The sequence below is a fragment of the Coregonus lavaretus genome (assembly GCF_964263955.1).
Source record: "Coregonus lavaretus genome assembly, contig: HAP1_SCAFFOLD_1105, whole genome shotgun sequence".
NCBI lineage: Eukaryota > Metazoa > Chordata > Actinopteri > Salmoniformes > Salmonidae > Coregonus > Coregonus lavaretus.
Window position 1 is genome coordinate 45,793 of NW_028161018.1, and position 21,529 is coordinate 67,321.

A 21,529-nucleotide genomic window follows, 5' to 3' on the forward strand; every position below is an offset into this window, starting at 1 on the left:
ACATTGCTTGGCGCGGTTTCAGTCGACTCGCTGTCCGTATGTACTCCACATTTCAGATGGTCGGTGAGGATGAGAAACGGGTCCGTGGCGCTCTCCAACCAGCGTCTCTCCTTTAATGCCAACTTCACCGCCAGGAGCTCCCGATTGCCGACGTCATAGTTCCTCTCTGCAGTTTTGTAGAGTAGCATGCGGATGGATACCTTGATGTTGTGACAGCGCCCACCTCCACCACGAAGGGCAGGGTACGGTCTGGGTGTTTCAGCAACGGAGTGGAGGAGGTGAAACGCCCCTTCAGCAGGCGGAAGGCTTCATCGGCTGCAGGGTTCCACGCCAACTTACGGGGAAGATCTAGACGTTGAAGAACGCGGAGGACCTCATCCATCGCCGTTCCCAGTTGCGCCAGCCGATCGTGGTGTTGGTGAAGTAGGTCTCCCTGTTCGCCGACCATCTGGGAGATGTCTCGGGTTGGCTGCTGCTTCCATTCTGTGAGACAATATTCTGTAACGGGGAAGTAATCAGGGAGGTGATGAAGTTGAGGCGCAGGTGTGTGTGATGAAGGTTGCCAGGTGTGCGTAAGGATGGGGTTGCCAGGGCCGGTGGTTAGTAGACTGGCGACGTCGAGCGCCGGAGACGGGGAGCCGGAGTGGAACGTGACAGTTTTCGCTTAATACTTTGGGATACTGGTCTGATTTTATGAGGGTTGCCAGATTGAAGTAAAAAGCTGTATTTGTCTTTTTTTTTTTTTTGGGTGGTATCAATGAAGGTATTAGACTGGGGAATGGGGATACATTTTTATGATGGAAAATTAATTCATCTTGGGTTGCCAGATTGAAGTAAAAAGCTGTATTTGCCTTTTTTTGGGGGGCTTCAGACATAGCATTTCTCACCATTTATTTCCGTTTTATAACAGGTAGTGTCCATTTATTTACAGTAGTGTGTTGATTAATTATTGCTATCTTCAGTGGAAATACAGAATATGTATAAAAATGCCAAATATACCAAAAGCTAAATCAAGCAGAGATTTACAACTATTTAACCATGTTAATCATTACTGAGACATGCAAACTACTCAGCATATGTGTGGACTCCTTCAAGACTGTTGGAAAAGCATTCCTGGTGAAGCTGGTTGAGAGAATGCCAAGAGTGTGCAAAGCTGTCATCAAGTCAAAGGGTGGCTATTTGAATAATCTCAAATATAAAATATATTTTGATTTGTTTAACACTTTTTTGGTTACTACATGATTCCATATGTGTTATTTCATAGTTTTGATGTCTTCACTATTATTCTACAATGTAGAAAATAGTAAAAATAAAGAAAAACCCTTGAATGAGTAGGTGTTGTAAAACTTTTGACCGGTAGTGTACGTTTTGTACATATTTGCACAAGTTTGAGTGTGAGATTGTGTTGTGTACAACAGCTGATGAAACTAACACTGTAAAAGTGTGATTTTCTTTTGTTGCTGTGTTTCATGATAGTTGCTGGTTGAAAATACAATCTAGCATTAGAATGTACCAGAGGCCACCAGAATAGAGCTTGTCCTGCAGTGGAATGACCAAAGTTCCCTCTAGTTAAAAATTAATTTTAAAAAATTGTATGTCCAACAGTTTTGTTATATTTCAGTCTTCTGTGATGTGTATATAAAGTGTAATATTGGGATGCAAAACTCAAAATTGAATACATTTCAACTCTATATCTGACATGGTGTAGGTGGCTTAGTTTTTTAAAAATCATAACCATGTGTGTGAGGTGGATACTTTTGTTTCAAAGTAGATTTGTTTAAGACTACCAAGAATCACTGTGTGTGATCCTGATTTAGCCCACTGCAGTAAAAGGTTAACCCGGGGGGCTTGCCAAGGGCATCGCTTGTTTTTCCAGGCATTACACACACACACACACACACACACACACCATCCCTACACACACACACACACACACAATAGAGCTGGGATGATAAACTGATCGACACCGACCGTACCCATCTTCACCATTTTGGGGGGTCCGGCTGGCTACCTTTTGGGAGGTCCGGCTTGCTACTTTTTCTATTTGACTGGCTACTCCATGTGCTTGTGGAAAACACTGGTTGAAAGAGCAGTGATAGACGTTTGGGTGACAACTAAACAAAAAATCAGACATTGTTTTTCCATTGGAATTTTCGTTGTGCTTTTAGATTGAAAAGGTTGAAAAGCATAGTGATAACACATTGGAAATTCAACTAACCTTTGGCTATCGTTTTGAGTGAGGTTGTAATCTCATTGATCAACTAAAAACGAAAAACATTTGTCATAAGAAACTAGCTCCCTGGTATACAGAAAATACCCGAGCTTTGAAGCAAGCTTCCAGGAAATTGGAACGGAAATGGCGCCACACCAAACTGGAAGTCTTCCGACTAGCTTGGAAAGACAGTACCGTGCAGTACCGAAGAGCCCTCACTGCTGCTCGATCATCCTACTTTTCCAAATTAATCGAGGAAAATAAGAACAATCCAAAATTTCTTTTTGATACTGTTGCAAAGCTAACTAAAAAGCAGCATTCCCCAAGAGAGGATGGTTTTCACTTCAGCAGTGATAAATTCATGAACTTCTTTGAGGAAAAGATCATGACCATTAGAAAGCAAATTACGGACTCCTCTTTGAATCTGCGTATTCCTCCAGGGCTTAGCTGTCCTGGATCTGCACAGCTCTGCGAGGGCCTGGGATCGGGAGAGACACTTAAGTGTTTTAGTACTATATCTCTTGACACAATGATGAAAATAATCATGGCCTCTAAACCTTCAAGCTGCATACTGGATCCTATTCCTACTAAACTGCTGAAGGAGCTGCTTCCTGTGCTTGGCCCTCCTATGTTGAACATAATAAACAGCTCTCTATCCACCGGATGTGTACCAAACTCACTAAAAGTGGCAGTGATAAAGCCTCTCTTGAAAAAGCCAAACCTTGACCCGGAAAATATAAAAAACTATCGGCCAATATCGAATCTTCCATTCCTCTCAAAAATTTTAGAAAAAGCTGTTGCGCAGCAACTCACTGCCTTTCTGAAGACAAACAATGTATACGAAATGCTTCAGTCTGGTTTTAGACCCCATCATAGCACTGAGACTGCACTTGTGAAGGTGGTAAATGACCTTTTAATGGCGTCAGACCGAGGCTCTGCATCTGTCCTCGTGCTACTAGACCTTAGTGCTGCCTTTGACACCATCGATCACCACATTCTTTTGGAGAGACTGGAAACCCAAATTGGTCTACACGGACAAGTTCTGGCCTGGTTTAGATCCTACCTGTCGGAAAGATATCAGTTTGTCTCTGTGAATGGTCTGTCCTCCGACAAATCAACTGTACATTTCGGTGTTCCTCAAGGTTCCGTTTTAGGACCACTATTGTTTTCACTATATATTTTACCTCTTGGGGATGTTATTCGAAAACATAATGTTAACTTTCACTGCTATGCGGATGACACACAGCTGTACATTTCAATGAAGCATGGTGAAGCCCCAAAATTGCCCTCGCTAGAAGCCTGTGTTTCAGACATAAGGAAGTGGATGGCTGAAAACTTTTTACTTTTAAACTCGGACAAAACAGAGATGCTTGTTCTAGGTCCCAAGAAACAAAGAGATCTTCTGTTAAATCTGACAATTCATCTTGATGGTTGTAAAGTCGTCTCAAATAAAACTGTGAAGGACCTAGGCGTTACTCTTGACCCTGATCTCTCTTTTGACGAACATATCAAGACTGTTTCAAGGACAGCTTTTTTCCATCTACGTAACATTGCAAAAATCAGAAATTTTCTGTCCAAAAATGATGCAGAAAAATTAATCCATGCATTTGTTACTTCTAGATTAGACTACTGCAATGCTCTATTTTCCGGCTACCCGGATAAAGCACTAAATAAACTTCAGTTAGTGCTAAATACGGCTGCTAGAATCCTGACTAGAACCAAGAAATTTGATCATATTACTCCAGTGCTAGCTTCCCTACACTGGCTTCCTGTTAAGGCAAGGGCTGATTTCAAGGTTTTACTGTTAACCTATAAAGCGTTACATGGGCTTGCTCCTACCTATCTTTCCGAGTTGGTCCTGCCGTACATACCAATACGTACGCTACGGTCACAAGACGCAGGCCTCCTAATTGTCCCTAGAATTTCTAAGCAAACAGCGGGAGGCAGGGCTTTCTCCTATAGATCTCCATTTTTATGGAACAGTCTGCCTACCCATGTGAGAGACGCAGACTCGGTCTCAACCTTTAAGTCTTTACTGAAGACTTATCTCTTCAGTAGGTCATATGATTGAGTGTAGTCTGGCCCAGGAGTGTGAAGGTGAACGGAAAGGCTGGAGCAACGAACAGCCCTTGCTGTCTCTGCCAGGCCGGTTCCCCTCTCCACTGGGGTTCTCTGCCTCTAACCCTGTTGCAGGGGCTGAGTCACTGGCCTGCTGGTGCTCTTTCATGCCGTCCCTGGGAGGGGTACGTCAATTGAGTGGGTTGAGTTACTGACGTGATCTTCCTGTCTGGGTTGGCGACCCCCCCCCCCCTTGGTTTGTGCTGTGGTGGAGACCTCTGTGGGCTATACTCGGCCTTGTCTCAGGATTGTAAGTTGGTGGTTGGGGATATCCCTCTAGTGGTGCGGGGGCTGTGCTTTGGCGGAGTGGGTGGGGTTATATCCTTCCTGTTTGGCCCTGTCCGGGGGTTTCTTCGGATGGGGCCACAGTGTCTCCGGACCGCTCCTGTCTCAGCCTCCAGTATTTATGCTGCAGTAGTTTATGTGTCGGGGGGCTGGGGTTAGTTGGTTATACCTGGAGTACTTCTCCTGTCTTATCCAGTGTCCTGTGTGAATTTAAGTATGCTCTCTCTAATTCTCTCGTTCTCTCTTTCTCTCTGAGAACCTGAGCCCTAGGACCATACGTCAGGACTACCGGGCATGATGACACCCTGCTGCCCCCAGTCCGCCTGGCCTTGCTGCTATTCCAGTTTCAACTGTTCTGCCTGCGGCTACGAAACCCCTACCTGTCCCAGACCTGCTGTTTTCAACTCTAAATGATCGGCTATGAAAAGCCAACTGAGAGACCTGAGCCCTAGGACCATACGTCGGGACTACCGGCCGTGGTGACTCCTTGCTATCCCCAGTCCGCCTGGCCTTGCTGCTATTCCAGTTTAAACTGTTCTGCCTGCGGTTATGGAACCCCTACCTGTCCCAGACCTGCTGTTTTAAACTCTAATGATCGGCTATGAAAAGCCAACTGAGATTTATTCCTGATTATTATTTGACCATGCTTGTCACTTATGAACATTTTTGAACATCTTGGCATGGTTCTGTTATAATCTCCACCCGGCACAGCCAGAAGAGGACTGGCCACCCCTCATAGCCTGGTTCCTCTCTAGGTTTCTTCCTAGGTTTTGCCTTTCTAGGGAGTTTTTCCTAGCCACCGTGCTTCTACACCTGCATTACTAGCTGTTTGGGGTTTTAGGCTGGGTTTCTGTACAGCACTTCGAGATATTAGCTGATGTAAGAAGGGCTATATAAAATAAAATTGATTGATTGATTGATTGATCAACGTCTCAATTAAATATTACCCAATTATCCATGTTGAAATGACGTGGTGTGCCCAGTGGCTCGTTACAGATGTTACTATGCCTTAGCTTTGTGAATATTAAATACTGTAGGTGATATTAGCTGCTCTGTTAGTAAAAGACAAACATAGTGCTATCGAAGCATACTTATTTTATATTCAGAACTACTATAGTCGAAACAGCCAATGTCTACAGTCTTAGCTCTACATCATTAAATGTAAAGAGAGGCTACTCACTTCATACCGATTGGGTCATTTAAATGCCACAGCTAGTTTCAATCAGAACTAGCAGGAAGAGGATGAAACTGGCTGTTTCAGTGCCTCAGGCTGTCTTCAATCAGAACTAGCAGGAAGAGGATGAAACTGGCTGTTTCAGTGCCTCAGGCTGTCTTCAATCAGAACTAGCAGGAAGAGGATGAAACTGGCTGTTTCAGTGCCTCAGGCTGTCTTCAATCAGAACTAGCAGGAAGAGGATGAAACTGGCTGTTTCAGTGCCTCAGGCTGTCTCCAATCAGAACTAGCAGGAAGAGGATGAAACGGGCTGCATTCTTTTCATTTTTCTAGAGCTTCAGTGCACGTTAGAGTGCACGTTAGAGTGCATCTTACAGTGCATCTTACAGTGCACGTTAGAGTGCACGTTTGGGTCCAATTAGGGCTGTTGCGTGACCATATTACCGCAACTCAGGCAGTCACGAGTCATGACCTCAATAAAATTCCACGTGACCGTTGAGTCACAGTAATGTCCTTTTATGCACTCTGGACATGCTTTGGTTGAACCCAACTTGTTATCGACCATAAGGTCCTAATGGCCTGGTCCTTGGTTGCACCCAACTTGCTATCGACCATAAGGTCCTAATGGCCTGGTCCTTGGTTGTACCCAACTTGCTATCGACCATAAGGTCCTAATGGCCTGGTCCTTGGTTGTACCCAACTTGCTATCGACCATAAGGTCCTAATTTTACATTTACATTTTAGTCATTTAGCAGACGCTCTTATCCAGAGCGACTTACAGTTTAGTGAATACACTTTTTTTTTTATACTGGCCCCCCGTGGGAATCGACCCCACAACCCTGGCATTGCAAACGCCATGCTCTATCAACTGAGCTACATCCCTGCCGGCCATTCCCTCCCCTACCCTGGACGACGCTGGGCCAATTGTGCGCCGCCCATGAGTCTCCCGGTCGCGGCCGGCTGCGACAGAGCCTGGATTCGACCCAGGATCTCTAGTGGCACAGTTAGCACTGCGATGCAGTGCCTTAGACCACTGCGCCACTCAGGAGCATGGTCCTTGGTTGCACCCAACTTGCTATCGACCATAAGGTCCTAATGGCCTGGTCCTTGGTAGAACCCAACTTGCTATTGACCATAAGGTCCTAATGGCCTGGTCCTTGGTTGTACCCAACTTGCTATCAACCATAAGGTCCTAATGGCCTGGTCCTTGGTAGAACCCAACTTGCTATCGACCATAAGGTCCTAATGGTATGGTACTCAGGGTTATATTGTCCCTCTAAAGTTTCAAGTTTCAAGTTTTAATGTCACATGCACAAGTACATTGAAATGCCTTTCTTGCAAACTCAAAACCCAACAATGCAATAATCAATAACAATGTATTACAAGGAAAAAACACTCACGAAATAAGAATAGGAAATATGAAATACACAATAAAGTAAGGAAGCAACTATATACAGGAAATATTTAAAAAGTCAGTTCCAATACCATATTTATATGTGCAGGGATACTGGAGTGAAGGAGGTAGATATTTATATGGGTAAGGTGACTATATACATGATCAGATCAATACCATATTTATACAGTGGGGAGAACAAGTATTTGATACTCTGCCGATTTTGCAGGTTTTCCTACTTACAAAGCATGTAGAGGTCTGTAATTTTTATCATAGGTACACTTCAACTGTGAGAGACAAAAATCCAGAAAATCACATTGTATGATTTTTAAGTAATTAATTTGCATTTTATTGCATTACATAAGTATTTGAGAAAAGGCAGAACTTAATATTTGGTACAGAAACCTTTATTTGCAATTACAGAGATCATACGTTTCCTGTAGGTCTTGACCAGGTTTGCACACACTGCAGCAGGGATTTTGGCCCACTCCTCCATACAGACCTTCTCCAGATCCTTCAGGTTTCGGGGCTGTCGCTGGGCAATACGGACTTTCAGCTCCCTCCAAAGATTTTCTATTAGGTTCAGGTCTGGAGACTGGCTAGGCCACTCCAGGACCTTGAGATGCTTCTTACGGAGCCACTCCTTAGTTGCCCTGGCTGTGTGTTTCGGGTCGTTGTCATGCTGGAAGACCCAGCCACGACCCATCTTCAATGCTCTTACTGAGGGTAGGAGGTTGTTGGCCAAGATCTCGCGATACATGGCCCCATCCATCCTCCCCTCAATACGGTGCAGTCATCCTGTCCCCTTTGCAGAAAAGCATCCCCAAAGAATGATGTTTCCACCTCCATGCTTCACGGTTGGGATGGTGTTCTTGGGGTTGTACTCATCCTTCTTCTTCCTCCAAACACGGCGAGTGGAGTTTAGACCAAAAAGCTCTATTTATGTCTCATCAGACCACATGACCTTCTCCCATTCATTTACATTTTACATTTACGTCATTTAGTAGACACTCTTATCCAGAGCAACTTACAAATTGGTGCATTCACCTTATAGCCAGTGGGATAACCACTTTACAATATGTTATTTTTTCTTTACTTTACTTTTCTTTTCTTTTCTTTTCTTTTTCTTTGGGGTGGGTTAAGGGGGGGTAGAAGGATTACTTTATCCTATCCCAGGTATTCCTTAAAGAGGTGGGGTTTCAAGTGTCTCCGGAAGGTGGTGAGTGACTCCGCTGTCCTGGCGTCGTGAGGGAGCTTGTTCCACCATTGGGGTGCCAGAGCAGCGAACAGTTTTGACTGGGCTGAGCGGGAACTGTGCTTCCGCAGAGGTAGGGGGGCCAGCAGGCCAGAGGTAGATGAATGCAATGCCCTCGTTTGGGTGTAGGGACTGATGAGAGCCTGAAGGTACGGAGGTGCCGTTCCCCTCACAGCTCCGTAGGCAAGCACCATGGTCTTGTAGCATATGCGAGCTTCAACTGGAAGCCATTGGAATGTGCGGAGGAGCGGGGTGACGTGAGAGAACTTGGGAAGGTTGAACACCAGACGGGCTGCGGCATTCTGGATGAGTTGTAGGGGTTTAATGGCACAGGCAGGGAGCCCAGCCAACAGCGAGTTGCAGTAATCCAGATGGAAGATGACAAGTGCCTGGATTAGGACCTGTGCCACTTCCTGTGTAAGGCAGGGTCGTACTCTCCGAATGTTGTAGAGCATGAACCTACAGGATCAGGTCACCGCCTTGATGTTAGCGGAGAACGACAGGGTGTTGTCCAGGGTCACACCAAGGCTTTTTGCACTCTGGGAGGAGGACACAACAGAGTTGTCAACCGTGATGGCGAGATCATGGAACGGGCAGTCCTTCCCCGGGTGGAAGAGCAGCTCCGTCTTGCCGAGGTTCAGCTTGAGGTGGTGATCCGTCATCCACACTGATATGTCTGGCAGACATGCAGAGATGCGATTCACCACCTGGTTATCAGAAGGGGGAAAGGAGAAGATTAGTTGTGTGTCGTCTGCGTAGCAATGATAGGAGAGGCCATGTGAGGATATGACAGAGCCAAGTGACTTGGTGTATAGCAAGAATAGGAGAGGGCCTAGAACTGAGCCCTGGGGGACACCAGTGGTGAGAGCATGTGGTGCGGAGACAGATTCTTGCCACGCCACTTGGTAGGAGTGACCGGTCAGGTAGGATGCAATCCAAGAGTGAGCCGCGCTGGAGATGCCCAACTCGGAGAGGGTGGAGAGGAGGATCTGATGGTTCACAGTATCAAAGGCAGCAGACAGGTCTAGAAGGACAAGAGCAGAGGAGAGAGAGTTAGCTTTAGCAGTGCGGAGAGCCTCCGTGACACAGAGAAGAGCAGTCTCAGTTGAATGACCAGTCTTGAAACCTGACTGGTTTGGATCAAGAAGGTCATTCTGAGAGAGATAGAAAGAGAGTTGGCTAAAGACGACACACGCTCAAGAGTTTTGGAGAGAAAAGTAAGAAGGGATACTGGTCTGTAGTTGTTGACATCGGAGTGATCGAGTGTAGGTTTTTTGAGAAGGGGTGTAACTCTCGCTCTCTTGAAGACGGAAGGGACATAGCCAGCAGTCAAGGATGATTTAAAGAGCGAGGTGAGGTAAGGGAGAAGGTCACCGGAGATGGTCTGGAGAAGAGAGGAGGGGATAGGGTCAAGTGGGCAGGTTGTTGGGCCGTCACAAGATTTCATCTGGAGAGAGAGGGGAGAAAGAAGTCAAAGCATAGGGCAGGGCAGTATGAGCAGGACAGCAGTGTCATTTGACTTAACAAACGAGGATCGGATGTCGTCAACCTTCTTTTCAAAATGGTTGACGAAGTCATCCACAGAGGGGGGGGGGGGGGATTCAGCAGGGAGGAGAAGGTGGCAAAGAGCTTCCTAGGGTTAGAGGCAGATGCTTGGAATTTAGAGTGATCGAAAGTGGCTTTAGCAGCAGAAACAAAGGAAGAAAAAGTAGAGAGGAGGGAGTGAAAAGATGACAGGTCCGCAGGGAGTCTAGTTTTCCTCCATTTCCGCTCGGCTGCCTGGAGCCCTGTTCTGTGATCTCACAATGAGTCGTCAAGCCACGGAGCAGGAGGGGAGGACCGAGCCGGCCGGGAGGATAGGGGACATAGAGAGTCAAAAGATGCAGAAAGGGAGGAGAGGAGGGTCGAGGAGGCAGAATCAGGAGACCGGAGAGAGAAGGATTTAGCAGAGGGAAGAGATGATAGGATGGAAGAGGAGAGAGTAGCGGGAGAGAGAGAGCGAAGGTTGCGACGGCGCATTACCATCTGAGTAGGGGCAGAGTGATTAGTGTTGGAGGAGAGCGAGAGAGAAAAGGATACAAAGTAGTGGTCGGAGACATGGATGGGAGTTGCAGTGAGATTAGTAGAAGAACAGCATCTAGTAAAGATGAGGTCAAGCTTATTGCTTGCCTTGTGAGTAGGGGGGGACGGTGAGAGGGTGAGGTCAAAAGAGGAAAGGAGTGGAAAGAAGGAGGTAGAGAGAAACGAGTCGAAGGCAGACGTAGGGAGGTTAAAATCACCCAGAACTGTGAGGGGTGAGCCATCCTCAGGAAAGGAACTTGTCAAGCTCATTGATGAACTCTCCAAGGGAACCTGGAGGGCGATAAATGACAAGGATGTTAAGCGTGAATGGGCTAGTGACTGTGAGCATGGAATTCAAATGAGGAGATAGACAGATGGGTCAGGGGGAAAAGAGAGAATGTCCACTTGGGAGAGATGAGGATTCCTGTGCCACCGCTGCGCTGACCAGATGCTCTCGGGGTATGCGAGAACACATGATCAGGCGAGGAAGGAGCAGTAGGAGTAGCAGTGTTTTCTGTGGTAATCCATGTTTCCGTCAGCGCCAAGAAGTCGAGAGACTGGAGGGTAGCATAGGCTGAGATGAACTCTGCTTTGTTGGCCGCAGAACGGCAGTTCCAGAGGCTGCCAGAGACCTGGAACTCCACGTGGGTCGTGTGTGCAGGGACCACCAGATTAGAGTGGCAGCAGCCACGCGGTGTGAAGCGTTTGTATGGCCTGTGCAGAGAGGAGAGAACAGGGATAGACAGACACATAGTTGACAGGCTACAGATAATGGCTACAATAATGCAAAAGAAATCGGAATGAAATGAACTAACATCTGGGAAAGCGAGAGAGCGGGGCCTCCCTCGACTGACTCCCGCAGAACAACTTAGGACCGGGCGTGGAGCCAGCTGGCAGGCTGTTCTGTCTGTGTGTTAGCTCCAGCGCTCCTCTTGCTGTTCTCTAAGTAACTCCTGGTCCCTCGCGGCCGCTCTGCTCCATGTGAAGCTAACTCACACACACTCCGACACTCACACACCTCTCTCACAGTGGTCTCCTAAGAGCATGTGGGATAATGCTCTGCTCACACATACATTACTCTGCAGTTTCTCTGCAGCTGACTCTTCTGCTAATACAGCCACCTGTAGTAGGGTTGCTCTTCACTCGGGTCTCATGGCCACACACGGTACAGCGAGGGGAGGTTCTCCTGATACAGCCGCCTGTCGTAGGGGTTGCTCTTCAGAGGTATTGAGAATTTACCCCACTTTGTTGGATACTTTAAGAGATATCCATGAGGCACTAAGCTCATGGGGAATTTAGAAGTCATAGTTGGCTTTAATTGAAATGTTCTAAAATGACTGTAAAAAATCAGTGTGGCTTTAAAAATAAGGTCATCGGTAGTGTCTGGTGATATAGTTTAGATAAACTCTGAGAGAGCAGAGCGAGAGAGATCAGAGAGAGTGAGAGAGAGAGGAGAGAGAGCAGAGAAAGAGAGAGAGAGAGCATAGAGAGAGAGATCAGAGAGAGTGAGAGAGAGGAGAGAGAGCAGAGAAAGAGAGAGAGAGAGGAGAGAGAGCAGAGAGAGAGAGAGAGAGAGCATAGAGAGAGAGATGAGAGAGAGAGAGAGAGAGAGAGAGAGAGAGAGAGAGCATAGAGAGAGAGATCAGAGAGAGTGCGAGAGAGAGGAGAGAGAGAGAGAGAGATCAGAGAGAGTGCGAGAGAGAGGAGAGAGAGAGAGAGAGATCAGAGAGAGTGAGAGAGAGAGGAGAGAGCAGTGGAAGAGAGAGAGGGAGAGCAGAGCGAGACAGGAGCGAGGCAGAGAGAGAGAGAATATTAATAACTAGGTGGGTTCTTATATTTGTCCTGTTTCAATAGAAATGTGTTTTCTTTGCATATCCCAACTCCCCCTGAGACTGGCCTGCTGGTACCTTAAACGACATCAAGAAGCAGGTTGACCTCTGAACTCAGAGCGCCTAAAGGTCCCATTGAACTCAGTCCTCTCCCTCTCCTCTCCTCGCAGGGTTCATATCACCTTCCCTCAGTTACTTTAGACACAAAAACAAATGGGGCCCTGACGAGTGTTCAGTTCAGACAGACAACAACACCACCTGGTGACTGTCCTTTTATCTTTCTACCCACATCTACTCCTTGTGTAAAAAGAAAACACTGCAGAAAGACTGCAGAGGACTTGCACACAAAGGCACTAACATATTATCACAAAAAATATTGAGATTCATTTGTAAGTACATCAATATTATCTGGAAGCAGATGCACTGGATTAAACAATGTCTATTGAATTATACCATATCTCTAAATATTGTAAATAGCTGAAATCTTGTCATGACAACTGGCGTTTCATTCTATCAATCTGCTCACCTTAAAGTACCTGAGTCCAGATTTACTCTAAAACATTTAAACAGTCCAGCCAGCCTAGGGTCATGTCATGACATGACAGAGAGATACTCATAGCTCAGCCTAGGGTCATGTCATGACATGACAGAGAGATACTCACAGCTCAGCCTAGGGTCATGTCATGACATGACAGAGAGATAGTCACAGCTCAGCCTAGAGTCATGTCATGACATGACAGAGAGATACTCATAGCTCAGCCTAGGGTCATGTCATGACATGACAGAGAGATAATCACAGCTCAGCCTAGGGTCATGTCATGACATGACAGAGAGATAATCACAGCTCAGCCTAGGGTCATGTCATGACATGACAGAGAGATACTCACAGCTCAGCCTAGGGTCATGTATACAAGAGGTATATAATATATAATAATACAAGATGTATATAATGAACCTTTACCCCTGGTTTAACATCTAATCACCTTTACCTTTCCCCTGGTTTAACATCTAATCACCTTTCCCCTGGTTTAACATCTAATCACCTTTACCTTTACCCTGGTTTAACATCTAATCACCTTTACCTTTCCCCTGGTTTAACATCTAATCACCTTTACCCCTGGTTTAACATCTAATCACCTTTACCTTTTCCCTGGTTTACATCTAATCACCTTTACCTTTAGCCTGGTTTAACATCTAATCACCTTTACCCCCGGTTGAACATCTAATCACCTTTACCTTTCCCCTGGTTTAACATCTAATCACCTTTACCCCCGGTTTAACATCTAATCACCTTTACCTTTCCCCTGGTTTAACATCTAATCACCTTTACCCCTGGTTTAACATCTAATCACCTTTACCTTTAGCCTGGTTTAACATCTAATCACCTTTACCCCCGGTTTAACATCTAATCACCTTTACCTTTACTCTGGTTTAACATCTAATCACCTTTACCTTTAGCCTGGTTTAACATCTAATCACCTTTACCCCCGGTTTAACATCTAATCACCTTTACCTTTCCCCTGGTTTAACATCTAATCACCTTTACCCCTGGTTTAACATCTAATCACCTTTACCTTTCCCCTGGTTTAACATCTAATCACCTTTACCCCTGGTTTAACATCTAATCACCTTTACCTTTAGCCTGGTTTAACATCTAATCACCTTTACCTTTAGCCTGGTTTAACATCTAATCACCTTTACCTTTACCCTGGTTTAACATCTAATCACCTTTACCTTTAGCCTGGTTTAACATCTAATCACCTTTACCTTTTCCCCTGGTTTAACATCTAATCACCTTTAACCCTGGTTTAACATCTAATCATCTTTACCTTTAGCCTGGTTTAACATCTAATCACCTTTACCTTTCCCCTGGTTTAACATCTAATCACCTTTACCTTTAGCCTGGTTGAACATCTAATCACCTTTTTCCCTGGTTTAACATCTAATCACCTTTACCCCTGGTTTAACATCTAATCACCTTTACCTTTACCCCCGGTTTAACATCTAATCACCTTTACCTTTAGCCTGGTAAAACATCTAATCACCTTTACCTTTTCCCCTGGTTTAACATCTAATCACCTTTCCCCTGGTTTAACATCTAATCACCTTTACCTTTAGCCTGGTTTAACATCTAATCACCTTTACCTTTACCCTGAATTAACATCTAATCACCTTTACCCCTGGTTTAACATCTAATCACCTTTACCTTTAGCCTGGTTTAACATCTAATCACCTTTACCTTTAGCCTGGTTTAACATCTAATCACCTTTACCTTTAGCCTGGTTTAACATCTAATCACCTTTACCTTTCCCCTGGTTTAACATCTAATCACCTTTAACCCTTGTTTAACATCTAATCATCTTTACCTTTAGCCTGGTTTAACATCTAATCACCTTTACCTTTCCCCTGGTTTAACATCTAATCACCTTTATCTTTAGCCTGGTTTAACATCTAATCCCCTTTCCCCTGGTTTAACATCTAATCACCTTTACCTTTAGCCTGGTTTAACATCTAATCACCTTTACCTTTTCCCCTGGTTTAACATCTAATCACCGTTACCTTTACCCTGGTTTAACATCTAATCACCTTTACCTTTAGCCTGGTTTAACATCTAATCACCTTTACCCCTGGTTTAACATCTAATGACCTTTACCTTTACCCCCGGTTTAACATCTAATCACCTTTACCTTTAGCCTGGTTTAACATCTAATCACCTTTACCTTTAGCCTGGTTTAACATCTAATCACCTTTCCCCTGGTTTAACATCTAATCACCTTTACCTTTACCCCTGGTTTAACATCTAATCACCTTTCCCCTGGTTTAACATCTAATCACCTTTACCTTTCCCCTGGTTTAACATCTAATCACCTTTACCTTTCCCCTGGTTTAACATCTAATCACCTTTACCTTTAGCCTGGTTTAACATCTAATCACCTTTACCTTTTCCCCTGGTTTAACATCTAATCACCGTTACCTTTACCCTGGTTTAACATCTAATCACCTTTACCTTTACCCTGGTTTAACATCTAATCACCGTTACCTTTACCCTGGTTTAACATCTAATCACCTTTACCTTTAGCCTGGGTTAACATCTAATCACATTTACCCCTGGTTTAACATCTAATCACCCTTACCTTTACCCCCGGTTTAACATCTAATCACCTTTACCTTTAGCCTGGTTTAACATCTAATCACCTTTACCTTTACCCTGGTTTAACATCTAATCACCTTTACCTTTAGCCTGGTTTAACATCTAATCACATTTACCTTTAGCCTGGTTTAACATCTAATCACCTTTCCCCTGGTTTAACATCTAATCACCTTTACCTTTACCCCTGGTTTAACATCTAATCACCTTTCCCCTGGTTTAACATCTAATCACCTTTAACTTTAGCCTGGTTTAACATCTAATCACCTTTACCCCTGGTTTAACATCTAATCACCTTTACCTTTCCCCTGGTTTAACATCTAATCACCTTTACCTTTCCCCTGGTTTAACATCTAATCACCTTTACCTTTACCCTGGTTTAACATCTAATCACCTTTACCTTTAGCCTGGTTTAACATCTAATCACCTTTACCTTTACCCTGGTTTAACATATAATCACCTTTACATTTAGCCTGGTTTAACATCTAATCACCTTTACCTTTAGCCTGGTTTAACATCTAATCACCTTTACCTTTACCCTGGTTTAACATCTAATCACCTTTACCTTTACCCTGGTTTAACATCTAATCACCTTTACCTTTAGCCTGGTTTAACATCTAATCACCTTTACATTTTCCCCTGGTTTAACATCTAATCACCTTTAACCCTGGTTTAACATCTAATCACCTTTACCTTTAGCCTGGTTTAACATCTAATCACCTTTACCTTTAGCCTGGTTTAACATCTAATCACCTTTACATTTTCCCCTGGTTTAACATCTAATCACCTTTCGCCTGGTTTAACATCTAATCACCTTTCGCCTGGTTTAACATCTAATCACCTTTACCTTTTCCCCTGGTTTAACATCTAATCACCTTTACCTTTTCCCCTGGTTTAACATCTAATCACCTTTCCCCTGGTTTAACATCTAATCACCTTTCGGCTGGTTTAACATCTAATCACCTTTACCTTTTCCCCTGGTTTAACATCTAATCACCTTTACCTTTCCCCTGGTTTAACATCTAATCACCTTTCCCCTGGTTTAACATCTAATCACCTTTCCCCTGGTTTAACATCTAATCACCTTTCCCCTGGTTTAACATCTAATTACCTTTCCCCTGGTTTAACATCTAATCACCTTTACCTTTAGCCTGGTTTAACATCTAATCACCTTTACCTTTCCCCTGGTTTAACATCTAATCACCTTTCCCCTGGTTTAACATCTAATCACCTTTCCCCTGGTTTAACATCTAATCCGGGAGAACAGGCTGATCAGGTTTGATAAGTTAATCAGCCTGGTTCCCGTCCAGTCGATCCGTCAATCCACACTGTGTGTGTGTGTGTATTTTACCCAGCACAATCAATATGAAGATGCCTGTGTTTGTAATATTTTTTACATTAGTACCTGATTGATCTTTTAATTTCCTGTGGTCATTCCTGTAGTGCAGCAGTCACCGTGGTCCCCCTCCTACATCTCCCTCCTGGGTTCTTTAATATTGGTGACAGCTAATTCACTCCTAAATGAGCAGGAATTATCTCTGGGGGCTCTTTCTAGTTCCCCCGCTTGTTCCAAAGGTCATATCTCTGTTTTCCTGTATTGATCTGATCTCCCTGTTAATGTGGACCTTATTGGAAGGGAACGCTCCTCTCTCTCTCTCTCTCTCTCTCTCTCTCTCTCTCTCTCTCTCTCTCTCTCTCTGTAACATACTGTATTTCCATCAGTTCTCTGCTAACCCTGGCTCTTAAAAGCCCATCTGACTCCATAGAAGGAACAGTGAATAGAATTGGGTGAGGAGAGACATAATTGCTATGCCAATAAGGAAGATAGTGTAGGAAGTTAAATGTACTCAAAAGCACCATCTGCATTTAAGTGTGTCTGTTCAGGAAAACCAAACGGAGGCGATCAAAGAGTTCGAAGGTGTGACCGTCTCCTGTTGTTCAGCCATTAAAAGGTTGTTCTTCCGAGGCTGGGAGGCTGGCGGTGTGAGAATCAGCTCTCGTTGTGCCCTCCCTGGCGTGGATACAATGTATTTGTTCCTTCACAGAGGAGGCACGGTGTCTGTTAGTATCCAGCCATTCTGTTTCCTGATATTGTTCCTTCACAGAGGAGGCACGGTGTCTGTTAGTATCCAGCCATTCTGTTTCCTGATATTGTTCCTTCCCAGAGGAGGCACGGTGTCTGTTAGTATCCAGCCATTCTGTTTCCTGATATTGTTCCTTCCCAGAGGAGGCACGGTGTCTGTTAGTATCCAGCCATTCTGACACAAGACATTCTATGTGATATCTTTAGAACATTCAAGGTTACTCACAGATTGTCTTTAAGTCGTAACAACAATAAGTATGTTCTGTTTCTCTACAAACTAGACAATCTATTGTTTTACAGGTTGTTGCGAACCTGATAGAAGTAAAGAGGTTTGAAACATATTATAGTGCTGACAATCTACATTCATTGTTGTGGGTTTTTTTCCCCTCCTTGTCTACCTTCCATTAAATGTGTTTGGTGTGAAATTACGGTACTATGAGATGTTGTATTCTGAAGGTAATAATATTCACTGATAGTAGTTGTTTTCTATTACACATATTTCGCAGTTTGAAATGACTCCAATATAGTCGAAATAAACGAATAGAAGGAACATTAATGAATGTTTGAATTATCTTATTTGTATGATTGTTTTGTATATGAAATGTTTGCCAATAGGCCGGTTTAAACCAGTTTTAACCAGTTTTAAGGAGATTATTATCTAAGCGAATCATCGTCCTTTCTTTCAGCTGTACGAGTTGGATGATGATGTCAAGAGGAAAGAGTTTCTTGATGACCTCTTCAGTTTTATGCAGAAGAGAGGTGAGTTGTTAATAATGTCATACTATATAATATATATATATATATATACACAGTGGGGGAAAAAAGTATTTAGTCAGCCACCAATTGTGCAAGTTCTCCCACTTAAAAAGATGAGAGAGGCCTGTAATTTTCATCATAGGTACACGTCAACTATGACAGACAAAATGAGAAAAGAAAATCCTGAAAACCACATTGCAGGATTTTTAATGAATTTATTTGCAAATTATGGTGGAAAATAAGTATTTGGTCAATAACAAAAGTTGCTCAATACTTTGTTATATACCCTTTGTTGGCAATGACACAGGTCAAACGTTTTCTCTAAGTCTTCACAAGGTTTTCACACACTGTTGCTGGTATTTTGGCCCATTCCTCCATGCAGATCTCCTCTAGAGCAGTGATGTTTTGGGGCTGTCGCTGGGCAACACGGACTTTCAACTCCCTCCAAAGATTTTCTATGGGGTTGAGATCTGGAGACTGGCTAGGCCACTCCAGGACCTTGAAATGCTTCTTACGAAGCCACTCCTTCGTTGCCCGGGCGGTGTTTTTGGGATCATTGTCATGCTGAAAGACCCAGCCACGTTTCATCTTCAATGCCCTTGCTGATGGAAGGAGGTTTTCACTCAAAATCTCACGATACATGGCCCCATTCATTCTTTCCTTTACACGGATCAGTCGTCCTGGTCCCTTTGCAGAAAAACTGCCCCAAAGCATGATGTTTCCACCCCCATGCTTCACAGTAGGTATGGTGTTCTTTGGATGCAACTCAGCATTCTTTGTCCTCCAAACACGACGAGTTGAGTGTTTACCAAAAAGTTTTATTTTGGTTTCATCTGACCATATGACATTCTCCCAATCCTCTTCTGGATCATCCAAATGCACTCTAGCAAACTTCAGACGGGCCTGGACATGTACTGGCTTAAGCAGGGGGACACGTCTGGCACTGCAGGATTTGAGTCCCTGGCGGCGTAGTGTGTTACTGATGGTAGGCTTTGTTACTTTGGTCCCAGCTCTCTGCAGGTCATTCACTAGGTCCCCCCGTGTGGTTCTGGGATTTTTGCTCACCGTTCTTGTGATCATTTTGACCCCACGGGGTGAGATCTTGCGTGGAGCCCCAGATCGAGGGAGATTATCAGTGGTCTTGTCAAGGTAGATGTAGGTGGGTGTGGGTGGAATCAGGCGCAGGACGCAGTACGTTAGTCCAACAGACTTTAGTGATGCACAGCAAAACAAACACGAAATAACTGCCCTGAGGCAAAAGCTCCGCACGTAGGCGAAAACACAAGCGCACAAACAGGTGCGACAAAATACTCCAAAACGAAGGAGCAAAATAGCTCAACCGAGCAAACAGTAATAATCCAGCCTACCGGCACGACAGTAAAACAATCACACACAACACTAGACAAACACAACGAGAACTTATAGGACACTAATTACACTAAACGATAACAGGTGTACAACAATCAGACAAAAGCAAACGAACATAGAAACATACAACGGTGGCAGCTAGTATTCCGGAGACGACGAACGCCGAAGCCTGCCCGAGCAAGGGAGAGAGGCAGCCTCGGCCGAAACCGTGACAGTACCCCCCCCTTGACGCGCGGCTCCAGACGTGCGCCGACTCCGGCCTCGAGGACGACCAGGAGGACGCGGAGCAGGGTGCGTCGGGTGCCCACGATGGAATTCCGTCAGGAGAGACGGGTCCAAAATGTCTCTCCTCGGCACCCAGCACCGCTCCTCCGGGCCGTACCCCTCCCACTCCACTAGATATTGGAGACCCCCCATCCGACGTCTCGAATCCAAGATGGACCGTACGGAGTACGCCGGTGCCCCCTCGATGTCCAATGGGGGCGGAGGAGTCTCCCTGATCTCACTTTCTTGGAGTGGGCCAGCTACCACCGGCCTGAGAAGAGACACATGGAACGAGGGGTTAATACTCTTATACTCAACAGGTAGTTGTAATTTGTAACACACCTCGTTCAACCTTCTCAGGACTTTAAATGGCCCTACAAACCGCCGACCCAGTTTCCGACAGGGCAGGCGGAGGGGCAGGTTTCTGGTAGAGAGCCAGACTCGATCACCAGGTGCGTACACCGGTCCCTCACTGCGGTGGAGATCGGCGCTCGCCTTATGACGTCGGAGGGCCCGCTGCAGGTGGACGTGTGCAGCGTTCCATGTCTCCTCCGAGCGCCGCGCCCACTCATCCACCGCAGGAGCCTCGATCTGGCTCTGCTGCCAAGGTGCCAGAACCGGCTGGTAACCTAACACACATTGAAAAGGGGTTAGGTTAGTGGAGGAATGGCGTAGGGAATTCTGGGCCATCTCGGCCCAGGGAACGTACCTTGCCCACTCCTCCGGCCGGTCCTGGCAGTATGTTCTAAGAAACCTACCCACATCCTGGTTCACGCGTTCCACCTGCCCATTACTCTCCGGGTGGTATCCCGAGGTGAGGCTCACCGAGACCCCCAACCGCTCCATAAAAGCTCTCCAGACTCTGGAGGTAAATTGGGGACCTCGATCAGACACAATATCCTCGGGTACTCCGTAGTGCCGGAACACATGGGTGAATAGTGCTTCGGCGGTTTGCAGGGCAGTAGGAAGGCCCGGCATAGGGAGCAAATGACAGGCCTTAGAAAACCGGTCCACAACGACCAGTATAGTGGTATTCCCCTGTGAAGGAGGAAGGTCAGTGAGGAAATCCACCGAGAGGTGAGACCATGGTCGTTGTGGAACGGGCAGGGGTAGTAACTTACCCCTAGGCAGATGTCTAGGCGCCTTACACTGGGCGCACACCGAGCAGGAGGAAACATAAACCCTCACATCCCTCGCCAACGTGGGCCACCAGTACTTGGTACTAAGACACTGTCCGGCCGATACCAGGGTGTCCAGAGGAGGGTGACGTGTGAGCCCAATAGATCAAACGATCCCGAACCTCGAGCGGAACGTACTTCCGACCCTCCGGGCATTGAGGTGGACTAGGGTCGGTGCGTAACGCCCGCTCGAGTTCGGCATCGACCTCCCACACTACCGGTGCCACCAGACAAGACTCTGGCAGTATGGGAGTGGGCTCCACGGACCTCTCCTCCGTGTCATACCGCCGAGACAGTGCGTCTGCCTTACCGTTCTGTGACCCAGGGATGTACATGATCTTAAATGTGAAACGGGTCAAAAACATATTCCACCTCGCCTGGCGAGGGTTCAGCCTCCTCGCTGCC

General features: G+C 45.5%; 1 protein-coding gene across 1 annotated transcript in view; it reads left to right on the forward strand.

Moving 5' to 3' along the window:
* Nucleotides 1-578: 578 nt before the first annotated feature.
* Nucleotides 579-21,529, forward strand: part of LOC311121201 (AT-rich interactive domain-containing protein 3A-like) — a gene marked incomplete at both ends in the record, with an annotated part of 118,480 nt that continues 97,529 nt past the window's right edge. Inside the window, 2 exon segments of the mRNA XM_084195719.1 lie at nucleotides 579-650; nucleotides 18,245-18,317. Coding sequence (XP_084051845.1) covers nucleotides 579-650; nucleotides 18,245-18,317 — 145 coding nt within the window.